Source organism: Cheilinus undulatus, linkage group 13 (assembly GCF_018320785.1).
Source record: "Cheilinus undulatus linkage group 13, ASM1832078v1, whole genome shotgun sequence".
In the NCBI taxonomy this organism is placed as follows: Eukaryota; Metazoa; Chordata; class Actinopteri; order Labriformes; family Labridae; genus Cheilinus; species Cheilinus undulatus.
Window position 1 is genome coordinate 23537244 of NC_054877.1, and position 13282 is coordinate 23550525.

The window sequence follows — 13282 nt, forward strand, 5'->3', positions numbered from 1 at the left end:
CGGTGTGTTGTTTTTCGTATGAAAATAGATTTATTAATAGGAGTTTGAAGTCCACAAACTCCAGCACAATAGGGGGCGGTAATACTTTTGCCACTCGTCAAAAAGCCAGAATAGGAGAAGAAGCAGCGTTGCAGTTGGACCAAACCAAATGTTCTAAGGTAATACACAAAAGAAAGACTTCATGCAGTTTGCCTAGAATGATCTTGAAAGATGAGTAAAAGTGCACGCGTCATTTAATTTTATATTCTCATAATTTTGTGACCAGCTTTATCCTTCATTTGTGTTTAATAAAAGACAAAACTCTTGAAATCCCTCTTGAAGTACCCCTCTAAAGTGAGGGGATACGCCGGGAAGCACGAGTAAACTCGGCCCTGCTATTGGTCTAAAGTTCCCCGCGAAATCTACGTCACACGCAGTTTCGCGCCAGATCTGCAGCAGTCGGACGTGTTGTAAAGAAGAGGTAAAACACTCTCTATTCTATTTAATATATGTCGTTTCATCGTACTGTTTATATTTACTACAGGATTGATTATGCTGTAACTAATGTTTAATGTTGTTGATACATTGGCACATATTTTTCGCAGGCTTCTTTTTAAGCACTGAATTCAGTCGAGCATTGCAGTGAAGTTTGAGCTTATTGTTTCCTCTGTTGCCACATGTCAAATGGTGGTCATTGTTGACTGATCCAAAACCTTTAAACAAAATGTTTATTCACCATACTTATATAGTATGAATAATGGCATTTGTGTAACAGCAAACTTAAAGTTAATCATTCATGCTGGTGATGACTTTTGCTTTATTTAACTTAAGTTGAGCAGACAAATCCTGCCATTTTCAAAAGACAGTCGACCGATTGATGCTATGAAAGTTTACTTTTTGTGTTTAAATTGGATTTTTAAATAATGTTATTGCAGCTCAACTCGTAAATCTGCAGAGGAGTTTAAGGGAGCCAGATAAATGTAGCTGATTTAAATCATAAAGCCTTTCAAAGTTGTTCAACACTAGTAGTACACAGAAAAATGTGGCAGTTATCAAATAAATAACACCACATCTATTATCATTACAGTGATACAATAATAATTTATTATCCATTTTGGTGGTTAAGATCAGTATCATAACTGAAGTTTTATGAGTGGATTTTTAATTCCAAAGAGGCCCATCATATTTAAAAAAGAAATGTGGTCTTTAAGTTGTCGAATTCTACATTTTAGATGCACAACTAAGATCTGCTTATGGGCTGCCATTGTAGTGCACTGCACTCTGAGTAGTGATGTCAAATTGTTGCATTGTCCTTCCTGCATCTTTCTGATTGTACTCACTTTGATCTACATTACAATAACTTGTTCCTTTTTTGCCTCTTCACTTGTGTTTAAAAATCTAGTGTATTTCTTTGTAAGGCAAGCGCAAAAAGACACCAGTGTTAACATGCTAAAGCCAACATGTCTGAATGTGCAGGTTTCCCTTTAACTCTTTCAGTTCCTCAGCCCTGCTGATCACAATGTTCATATCAGACATAAAACTAAGTAAAGCATTGACACAAAAATACCTTAGTTTTGGAAAAAATCAGTAGATCTCCCCACAGAATTAAGCATTGTGTAATGTTTTGGCTGACTGAAAAAACAAACCCATCTCATTCAAAAGCAGTGCCATTTTCCACACAGGACTCTTACATCAACTGAGACATAAGTCAATCCACAAGGTGAAATTAAATCAAACCCTCTTTAGCTAGTGCAGTTCATGTTATGCTTGTCTTGCAGCAGTCAGCTAATAATCCAGTTGCTTTTGATTTGGTTTGATACTAATTCACTTAAATTTATTCCATTTTCAGATATTCCTGAAGCCATGTCTTCTCCAACGTCAACCCCTGGCCGCAAACGAGAGAGGACCAACCCATCAACCCGTATGTCCTTTGTCCTGTTAAGAAACATATTTCTCCTGTTTTCAAAATGGAAATAAACTCCCTATGATTCTGCCAAATTAATTTTTGTGTTGTTAATTACCTTTGTTGTGTGTACCTGTAGCCAGCAGTGAGGGTCCCATCTCTCCTCCCTCTCAGAGGCGCAGAGGCCAGGACTCATCCACTGGAGACCTCATGCCGATGCCGACTTCCCCGGCCACAGACATGCTGAGTCCAGCAGCCCCTCAGGACACCTCTCTGTTCTCTAGCCCACGACCTTCAGGTACTGGCCAAACATTTATTGCCATTTTAGTTTGTTTTAACATTGTGTATTGTTAGTGCAGGACATTCTTCATCTTTCATGCATCCCTTTTGAACAGTCCTACCCAATGAGGTGGACATGAGCTCTCCTCTCATGTATGGGACCCCCAGCTCCAGGGTTGAAGGGACCCCACGCAGTGGAGTGCGCGGTACCCCTGCCAGACAGCGTCCTGATTTGGGGTCAGTGAGGAAGGCCCCACAGGTGGACCTTCAGTCTGAGCCCGTAAGTGGAGCCATTGTGAAAAATACTTAGATTGTGTTACATATTTTAATTGAATAAACCATGGCAATGATACATGAGATTCACTGTAGTTTACACCTGAGTGTTTTTTGGGTCTGTTTTTTTTTTTTTTTTTTTTGCAGCCGAGCGCTGACGGTGCTGTAGCCAGTGAGCCAAACGCTGGTCAGAGGCTGGTGATCTGGGGGACTGATGTTAATGTTGGACTGTGCAAGGAGAAATTTCAGGTGTGATAGCTTAATTTTCAACTCGATTTAAAAATCCATATTCTTATTCCAGAAGAATTGACATTAATGCTTTTTTGTCACGCTCTTTCAGAGGTTTCTGCAGAGGTTCATCGACCCAACATCTACGGAAGATGAGAACGCTGGCCTGGACCTAAACGAGCCATTGTACATGCAGAAGCTGGAAGAGGTAGTGTACATCATGTCTGAGTAGAATTGAAGGCCAAACTGAACCTCCAGTTGATGTTTGTTTTAATCGTATGTCATCTCCCACAGTTTCTGTTCTTCATGCACATTGATTTCTCTCTTTCTGTCTTACAGATCAGTGTCGTTGGAGATCCAGTGCTGAATGTGAATTGCAGACACGTGCAGTCCTTTGATGCAGAGCTTTACCGGCAGCTCATCTGTTACCCACAGGTAATGTCCCATTATAAGTAATGTATTTTATTATTTTACTCTCTAGGTTTGGATTAAGATCTGGTAGAGATTTGGCTATATTATTACATGTCAGATAAAGGGAAAACCTATTTTCCTGAAGGTAAAACTGAAACTGAATTTAAATTTCCCGAATCTCAATTTTATTGATGCTGACTATTACGCCCACTAGGGGTGTAAAGATACATGTATTTGTACTGTACCAATTTGGTACAGGTCTCTCAGTACGGTGGAGGCGTGTACTGAACAAATGCATGTGGAGCAAAGCTCACACAGACAGGCAATTTCTGAGGGGACAAAGGCAAGAAAAACAATTTTAATACAGTTGATCTACAATCTTATAAGTTGTTGAGAACACCAGATTTAAACACTTGCTAAAATGAACTGAGCCAAAGAAATCAATCCTCCACATTTCAAGAAAAATTCTCACCAGCCCATTATGAACTTGTGATTTTAAGTCTCTTTATTAGATCACTGGTGCATGCGTTTGTGAATGTGGTGCGCTACCCTCGATGATCCGCCCATCATTTCTGCAGTTGGAGCATAGTACTGATAACAGTTCTCCTCAGATTACAGATTCCATCCTCCTTGTCTGCTCCGATGAACTGTAAAAGTGCTCCCAAGCTTTGTAGTATGTCCTGTTGGTTAAAAAAATGTATCTAATACTGAAGTCCGTGTTAGAATGGCAGGATAGATGTTAATTAACACACTTTACATGCAAACAGTGACGTGTTCAAGGTTGAAAAATCAGAGGAAGGAGTATCAATATATCAATACAAATAAATGCCCCAGTATTTTCACTATTTATTTATTTATTTATCGATTTATTTATTGATTTATTTATTTTGGGCCTTGTCATGCCTTTATTTGATAGAGGAAGGACAGTGGATAGATTCGGAAACAGGGAGGTGAGTGGGGAGAGACATCTTTTTAGTGTGTTTAAAGCTTTTGTTGTCAAATGTTTATGGTGAAATATTTTGTTTTTCTCTAGCTTTATTGCGAGCGTTGATGCTAACTTGTGCCTTATATTTTTCTCTACAGGAAGTCATACCAACCTTTGACATGGCAGTCAACGAGCTTTTCTTTGAGCGTTTCCCAGACTCTGTTTTGGAATATCAGATCCAAGTCCGCCCCTACAACGCCCTGAAAACCAGGAACATGAGGAGTTTGAACCCAGAAGGTGTGTGGACTCAACCTGGGCACGTCACCTGATGCATATAAGCAGGATCACACTTATTAGGACTACTGTACCCAGATTTTCCATCACATATTTTGTGTGGGCTTTTTGTGGATATTGTCCATAGCTTTGGTAAAATGTGAGGTATCAGCTTTAGGCCAAAGCGTCTGTGTGCCTTCTGTGTTTCCCCCACAGACATCGATCAATTGATCACCATCAGTGGCATGGTGATCCGCACCTCGCAGCTGATCCCAGAGATGCAGGAGGCGTTCTTCCAGTGCCAGGTGTGCGCTTTCACGACCCGTGTGGAGGTGGATCGTGGGCGCATTGCTGAGCCTTCCGTGTGTCGCCACTGCAACAACACCCACAGCCTGGCGCTCGTTCACAATCGTTCAGTCTTTTCAGACAAACAGATGGTGAGAGACAGAGGGGTTAGAGGGCAGGAAACAGGGGCAGCAAATCAATGGCATTCAATTAGCAATATTTCGGACGAGGTTATGACATCTGTTCATGTATTAATGTCGTTTGATAACAGGTTAAGATTCAAGAGTCTCCTGAAGACATGCCGGCAGGTCAGACGCCGCACACAACTGTTGTCTACGCTCACAACGACCTGGTTGATAAAGTGCAGCCAGGAGATCGTGTTAACATCACAGGTAAAATAACCACAGTTTAAAGTTATTGTGAACATGCCTTTAATTGTATAAATCCTTTAGTCTGTTAAAAGTAACAAATTGGTGACTGTAGGTGAGCAGTTTTCCTGTGTCAAAGATGACGCCCTGAAAGTCCCCCTTTATTTCTCACCACCCACTAGCAATCCAAAAATTTACAATATTAGGCACTTTAAAAGACAATAAAAGCTGCAAACCCAAAGAAGGAAAATATCAAGTTCTGTATGTATGTATTGTTTTGTCCCAAGTTTTTAACATGCTGTTAAAGGTATCAAAGAAACTATCCATCCCATATGAGAAGCTGGAGTCAAAATCTTTCCCATTTTACCTGATTAATAATTTAAAACCTGACTCATGATTATGTACATCATACAGAATCAATGTTTAGTCAAAAGAAATTCCTGAAGGCTTTTATAATATCTCTGCAGGAGTCTACAGAGCCGTCCCCATGCGTGTTAACCCACGTCAGAACAATGTGAAGTCGGTGTACAAAACCCACATCGATGCCATCCACTTCCGCAAGACGGACGAGAAGCGCCTGCATGGTTTGGATGAGGAGGCTGAACAAAAACTCTTCACTGAAGACCGAGTCCAGACCCTGAAGGAGCTGGCAGCCAAACCAGATGTCTATGAACGCCTCTCCTCTGCTCTTGCACCGAGCATCTATGAGCACGAGGACATCAAAAAGGTGACCAAAAGCAAGAGTTTATATCTGAAACTGTGTTATGAAATATGATTTTTTTTTGTGAATTGTCAGGTTTTTTTAGATTATTTTTGGGCTTTTTTGCCTTTAATGATAAAGAAAGACCGTGGATAGAGTCGGAAACAGGTACGAGAGAGTGGGAAGAGACATGTGGGAAAGGGCAACAGTTTGGATTCGAACCTGGACCGCCCGCGTACATGCCAGGCCTTAAGCCACTAGGCCATCTGTGCCCCATAAATTGACAGTAACCATCAGGTTTTTACATTTTGTAACCTTTTCCCAAAGGCAATTAATGTAAAATGTGGAATGTAGGTTGCAGCAGTACGGAAGATGGTCTGTTTTGCAGAGTCCCACAAAGAGAAAAAGGTTTAAACTGTCTTCGTGCATTACAATTTACACTGTAAATGATCAGTAGCATCATGTTGCATGCAATTTTTCAGTGGCAGCTCCTTCCACAGTAATGACGGCAAGTCTCAGCATTTTAAAAAGATTTATTTTTGCATCAGTATATGACCCAGCTGACTTTTGAGATGAGAACAGCAATTAAAAGGGGAATTTCTACACTGAATTTTACAGTGTATATCCTACTTGACATTTATGTTAAATTAGGTATAAACTGTAACAATGCAGACTCCATCCATTCAAGGCTGATAGTTTCAGGGCCTTTCTAATGGAAGTTTTCAAAGATTATTTGCCTCATTGCTAGAAATGCATTGGTGTTTTTGTTGGGAAACACCGTTGTACTAATTTGGTGTGCTAAGTCGTAGACTCTTCTGGCACTCCCGGGCACATTCTAGTGAGGAGATCTAATGAAATTGTTTAACCCTTAATTTTCCTGCTTTGAGAGGAATACTGAAATTTAAACGTTTCTGTGCAATAGAGCTGTAATCAGTATTACTTAAATCTGTGTTTTTCTACCTTGGCAAGCTGGTTTAATAGCAGATCTGTTAAATGCTGTGGTTTGGCAACTTTAAGAGTGACTAAACCCCCATACCTCTTTTTTTTTTTACTAGAAAAATCTGTTTAGATGGATATTAAATTGAGTTTCTACATTAGATAGGATCCAAAACTTGACAGTGAATTACAAAGTATTTAAATTCTACATTTTGTTAAATATGCATAGACTGCCCTCTACAGGTCTAAACTGTATTGCAGTGGTATTTGTCACCTCCTTTTCAACTGGTCTGTAATGTTACAAGGTTTTTTGTTAATTTTATGATTAAATCCTGTTATAATTATATTACAGCACTCAATAATATTCGCCAGTAGTCAGTGACCTGTATTTTGTGTATAATCTAGTGTTTTAAGATGAGATACCATTTTTTTAATTCCAAACCATATAGATACAGCTGTCAGAATCTTAGAAAATGAAAAAGCTGGAAAATTGTGAATATAACTACCACTTGTTTACACTGAAATAAAAACCAAGTTAAAAAAATAAATCAAGATTGCAGTAAATCCCAGGTTGCCCAGGTTTGACCTGGGATACCTGTGGCTCCTTTCCTGCATGCCATTCCCCTCTGTTTCCCCAGTTTCCTTTTCTATCCTTTGTCCTGTCAAAAAAAAAAAAAAAAAGGCTACCTGGAATCGTGTTGTCGATTTGCTGTATTTATTTCCTCCTCTGTCGGTTTCAGGGCATACTCCTGCAGCTGTTTGGCGGCAGCCGTAAAGACTTCAGTCAGACTGGTCGAGGAAACTTCCGTGCAGAGGTGAACATCCTGCTCTGTGGAGACCCCGGTACCAGCAAGTCCCAGCTGCTGCAGTACGTCCACAACCTGGTGCCGCGTGGCCAGTACACGTCGGGGAAGGGCTCCAGCGCCGTTGGTCTCACCGCCTACGTGATGAAGGACCCAGAGACCCGGCAGCTGGTTTTGCAGACTGGAGCTCTGGTGCTGAGCGACAATGGCATCTGCTGCATCGACGAGTTTGACAAGATGAGCGACAACACGCGCTCGGTGCTGCATGAAGTCATGGAGCAGCAGACCCTCTCTATAGCAAAGGTACGACTGACAACTTTAGACCTAAGATGATTAGAAGCCTGAAAACACAAACTCCTTTCCTTACACTACAAGAAGACTTTTAAGGATCAAATCTCATTCTGTTGTGTTTGTTTGTAGGCTGGAATTATTTGTCAGCTGAATGCTCGTACAGCTATTTTGGCTGCTGCTAACCCCATTGAATCTCAGTGGAACCCCAAAAAGACAACGATTGAGAACATTCAGCTGCCTCACACTCTTCTGTCAAGGTAAGCACCAACATCGATAATAACAGTGAAATGCCAGAAAGAAAAGGCCCCTTTCTTTCTTAAATAGTTAAACTTTGTGAAGAGGTTGATTTCACTGATGCAGCTATACAAAAAGGTCTCTATAGGGAGTGCTAGTAGCATCATGGAAAGTGAGCAACGAAGGGGGAAAATTGAACAAAATTAGAAAATAGTCAACTAATAGCATGATTTGTGACAATGACATTTATTCCATGCATTTTTAGATGTTTTTATCACCACATACTACAATCTGAGATTTGTTTATTACGCCAGTACTGTATTTAACATAACAGAACCACCTGAGCCAATCCGAATCAAGCAACCAAACCGAATCTGACTTGTTAGAAGGAAGCTGCATCACTAAAAACTAGCCCCTCCCCCACCAAAGAAATGAAGATTTTTACCTGGCCATCTAAAACTAGCTGATGTTAGTCTACATCTATAAAGTGTGGCTTTATTGCAGCAGTGAGTAATAGCTGAAATATTACATTTAAATGTTCTGAATAATTAGGGATAAATTCTAAAGAACAACTGTTATTGTCTTGGCATATTGTGAATAATAAGATTATAAAAGTTTATAAGAATAAGGAAATCTATTAGGAAGTTATATGCTTGATTTCTGATACTTGCATTTGTACTTGAATATTTCTTGCAAGCATGAGTCCAGGCTTGAGAGCCCTGGCATGGCAATATTGATTAAAAAATCACTCTTAAGGTGTCAGTGTCTTTCTGGTCAAGTCTCTGTTTTCAGTTTGGCAAACACCCCTTTGTGTCCTCCATCAGGTTCGACCTCATCTTCCTGATGTTGGATCCTCAAGATGAGGCCTACGACCGCAGGCTGGCCCACCACTTGGTGTCCCTGTATTACCAGAGCGAGGAGCAGATGGAGGAAGAGTTCCTAGACATGGCCGTACTGAAGGACTACATTGCATATGCTCGAACATACATCAGTCCCCGTTTGAGCGAGGAGGCCAGCCAGGCGCTCATTGAGGTTTGATGTTCCACAACTATGTAGAGAACTCTTATAGCTTTTTGAAGAACCAGGCAAAAAAATTACCCTGCATATGTTTGTCTTCAGGCCTATGTGGACATGAGGAAGATCGGCAGTGGTCGTGGGATGGTGTCTGCCTACCCCAGACAGCTGGAGTCCCTGATCCGCCTGGCAGAGGCCCACGCTAAGGTGCGCTTCTCTGAGAAGGTGGAGACCATCGATGTGGAGGAGGCCAAGAGGCTGCACAGAGAAGCTCTCAAACAGTCGGCCACCGATCCCAGAACAGGATTTGTTGACATCTCTATTCTGACAACAGGTAACAAACACACCGGGGCTTTTAAAGACTATGGGGTGATACATTAAAGATGTTAGGAACTTTATATAGACATAACTGGAGCAAAATGAAAATGAGATCGTAATTAACGTAAATGAATAAACTTGAGATTTATTTATTATGCTCATTGGTTGTAATCCTTGCAAAGTAATTTACTGTTGATTTATAATTTCAGGTATGAGTGCCACTGCTCGTAAGCGTAAGGAGGAGGTTGCCCAGGCCCTGAAGAAACTAATCCAGGCCAAGGGAAAGACACCTGCCATGAAATACCAGCAGCTGCTTGAAGACCTCAGAGGACAGTCTGAAACTGTAAATAAAATTTTTATCTTTGTTCTACTGCCTCAATAAGTTAACAAAATGTTTTGTTAACTAATTTTAATACAATTTTCTGAGATATAACTACTTTAGAGTTGCTGTGATTTATTCCTATTAGGTTTTTATATAAGGATATTATAAATGATAAAAGGGGAATTCATGGTATGAGCAATTTTAGGAAGATGAATCAGCAAGACCACTGTAAAGATGAGCTCTGATTGTACATCTGATTCTACGAGTCATACCTTTAGAAAGCTATAGATTGTTTTATTAGCACAACTATGACTTCCTGTAACCACTTCCTCGTCTGTCACTTTATTTTCAGGCAATCACAAAGGAGCTGTTCGACGAGGCTCTCCGAGCTCTGGCCGACGAGGATTATCTGACTGTTACTGGAAAGACTGTTCGTCTCCTCGCCTAAGGCACACCCTGCAATTATGTACAGACCGTAATTTTAAGTCCTATCCCACATCGACCTTTTTTCTTGTAGAAAAAATGTATAATTGAACCACCATATGTTTTCTGGAGCTATTAGAGCTTTAAATGCACTCAATACAAAGACAGGATTAAGGATAACCTCGTCTCAACCTGTCCAGTGATCAATAAGAATAAACAAATTTATTAACAGATATTAATGGAGATAGTATTTAAAGATGCTTGTCTTCATTTGTGCATTACCTGCTTTCAGTTCGGCTCTTAGTGTCTTTGTTCACCATGATCTGGTTAAAGCTTTTCTTCTTGTACATTGTTATGACGGAGAGCTTGTCTTATTTTTAAGGAGGGTTCAAAGCAAAGTCAAATGTGTTTCTTTTTGTATCAAACTTCTAAATCTGAGTACTTATTTTTCGCTGAGTTGATGTGTCACTGTAGCTTATTTTGACTGTTAAAATAAAATAAAATGAAATGTTGCTTATTAAACATGCACATGAGCTCTGCTAAAAGACTATTTCATTTTTGTGCTGAAGCAGTACTTAACCAGTGATTGAAATATTTAATCTCAGGAATTTATAGCCCTACAGATTGATCTAAAAAAATTAGAATATCATGAAAAAGTTCATTTGAGAAAGTGAAACCCATATATTATATAGACTCATTACACATAGAGTGAAAGATTTCAAGCCCTTATTTCTTGAAATTTTGATGATTATGGCTTACAGATAATAAACCCCCCAAAATTCAGTGTCTCAGAAAATTACAATATTGTGAAAAAGTTCAATATTGGAAAGTCATGGTGTCACACCCTAACCAGCTAATTAACTCCAAACATCTGCAATGGTTTCCCTGAGCCTTTAAATGGTCTCTCAGTCTGGGTCAGAAGGCTACACATCCATGGGGAAGGCCAGCCACACACTACAGGATTTTAAGCCCGATATGGGGCAAGATTTGCCTCCCTCGACAATCGTGGGGGCGTATACCGACTGGAGCCTCGTTGCAAACGATTAGTTGTCTGAGTACTCTACATGTGGTGTCAACACGATTCATTTACTGCTCCAAATCGCATCGTAGCCTTCCAAACCCTGAATAGTAAATAAACATGTTTAATATTTACGATTTTAGGTCGTACTACCCACAACAACCAATGACAGCGAGCACACCGGGTAGCGTCACCAGACGAATCATACTTACATTTACAGCTCACAACCATAAACACAACTGTACCTTAATTCCAGCCAGGATTTCGTCCTGAGTCTTTCCCTTGTTTTATGATTGTTGCTGCACCTGTAATGCATGCCAGGACATGATCACGCGAGGTCGAGTTGTCTAGTGTGTGCATTCAGAGGATTAAAGATGAAAAATCTTTGGAAATTGTCCTTTAGTCTGTGGTCTCCCACGGTTTTAAAATCATTTCAGATTACAAATCGTCTAGTGTGTGGACAAGAAGACTACAGACTTGACAGATGTCCAGAAGACAGTCATTGACACCCTCCACAAGGAGGGTAAGCCACAGAAGGTCATTGCTAAAGAAGCTGGTTGTTCAGAGTGCTGTATCTAAGCATATTCATAGAAAGTTAATCCGGCAAGTTCCTTTTATCTTCTTATTCTGAATCTAATTCTTGGATTTCTTTTTTCAGACAACTAATTGTAGGAGATGTTTTTTTACCTTGACATGTTTTGACTGTCATCTGCAGTCTTCCTCAGAAGTGTCAGCTGACCGCTGTGACGTGTCCTCATATGCTGTTCTTTCCAGGCGTGGTCAACCTGACGGACCTGACAGGACTATCAGGCTGACCACGCCCCCCGATGTTCTTTCGAGGAGAGAGTCCCAGGTGTGGGAGAGCATGAATGCTCCCTCGTCTCAGTCCACGCGTCGAGAAAAAGAACTGGACTGTTGCTCAGTGGTCCAAAGTCTTAACCTGACAGGCCAGGGAAAGCTTCAATAGGAAACGTTTGAGAAAAGGCAGAGGCTTTGAAAAAAACTCCGAGTGTGATTGGGTGAACGATCTGTCACATCTCTACAGGCCAATTAGAGCAACAAAGCACGTGACGAAGCCGCTATTGAGCTGCGCGTGTGCAGCTACTGAGGAATAATGCGAAAAATGGCGACTATAGACATACAAGTACTTGACTTTTGTTGTTTTTGAAAAGAAAACAACTCACTGCTGTTCTTTGTTCTTCTTTTAACAAAGAAATGTCATCAAGTTCTGATAAAACTTATGCTTTAGCAGCATCCACGCTAATCTCTTCCTCCATAACTGCACCAGCTCTTGCTACTGCTTGTTAATGTCATGACTCTGCTGCACCTGAAAGTACTGCCCCTCGATACTGATTGGTCCTGTTACTCTCTAACTGGGCCCAAACGGTTCAGATGGGAGCTTTGCAAGATGGATTTACCAGTGAAAAACAAGGAAACGGGCATATCCATCTGCTTTGAAAGGTTACCAAAGTCCTCTTTTCACATGAAAGTAAATTTCGCATGTCATTTGGAAATCCAGGTCCCAGAGTCTGGAGGAAGAGTGGAGAAGCACAGAATCCACATTCTTTGAAGTTGAATGTGAAGTTTCCACAGTCAGTGATGATTCGGGCTGCCATGGCAACTGCTGATGTTGGTCCACTGTGTTTTCTGAAGTCCACAGTCAACGCAGCTATTTACCAGGAAATTTTAGAGCACCTCATGCTTCCTTCTGCTGACAAGCTTTACGGAGAGGCTGATTTCATTTTCCAGCAGGACTTGGTTCCTGACCACACTGCAAAAGGTACCAAAAGCTGGTTCAATGACCATGGTGTTACTGTGCTTGATTGGCCAGCAAACTGGCCTGACCTGAACCCCATAGAGAATCTATGGGATTTTGTCAAGAGGAAGATGAGACACCAGACCCAACAATGCAGATGAAGGACGCTATCAAAGCAACCTGGACTTCCATTACACCTGAGCAGTGCCACAGGCTGATCACCTCCATGCCACACCGCATAGACGCAGTAATTCATGCAAAAGGAGGCCAAACCAAGTATTGAGTGCATAGAAATGAACATACTTTTCAGAAGCCTGACAGCTCTGTTTAAAATATTCTTTTTTAATTGATCTTATGTAATAGTCTAATTTTCTGAGACACTGAATTTGGGTTTTCATTATCTGTAAACCATAATCATCATTTCTAGAAATAGCCTAAAGGCTTGAAATATTTCACTCTATGTGTGATGATTCCATATAATAAATGGGTTTCATTTTCTAAACGATTGACAAAATATTGAACTTTTTCACCACAGAGATGTAC

General features: G+C 40.6%; 1 protein-coding gene across 1 annotated transcript; it reads left to right on the forward strand.

Moving 5' to 3' along the window:
* The first annotated feature begins 371 nt into the window (after nt 1-371).
* On the forward strand, nt 372-10498 carry mcm4 (minichromosome maintenance complex component 4). Its single transcript, XM_041804406.1, has 17 exons — nt 372-460; nt 1829-1900; nt 2022-2180; nt 2278-2441; nt 2582-2683; nt 2775-2870; nt 3002-3097; nt 4157-4295; nt 4488-4708; nt 4828-4948; nt 5392-5651; nt 7301-7666; nt 7784-7911; nt 8713-8920; nt 9008-9236; nt 9430-9563; nt 9895-10498. The coding sequence occupies exons 2-17, from the start codon at nt 1843-1845 to the stop codon at nt 9988-9990; spliced, it is 2577 nt and encodes an 858-aa protein (XP_041660340.1). The 5' UTR covers nt 372-460; nt 1829-1842; the 3' UTR covers nt 9991-10498.
* The last annotated feature ends 2784 nt before the right edge of the window (nt 10499-13282 follow it).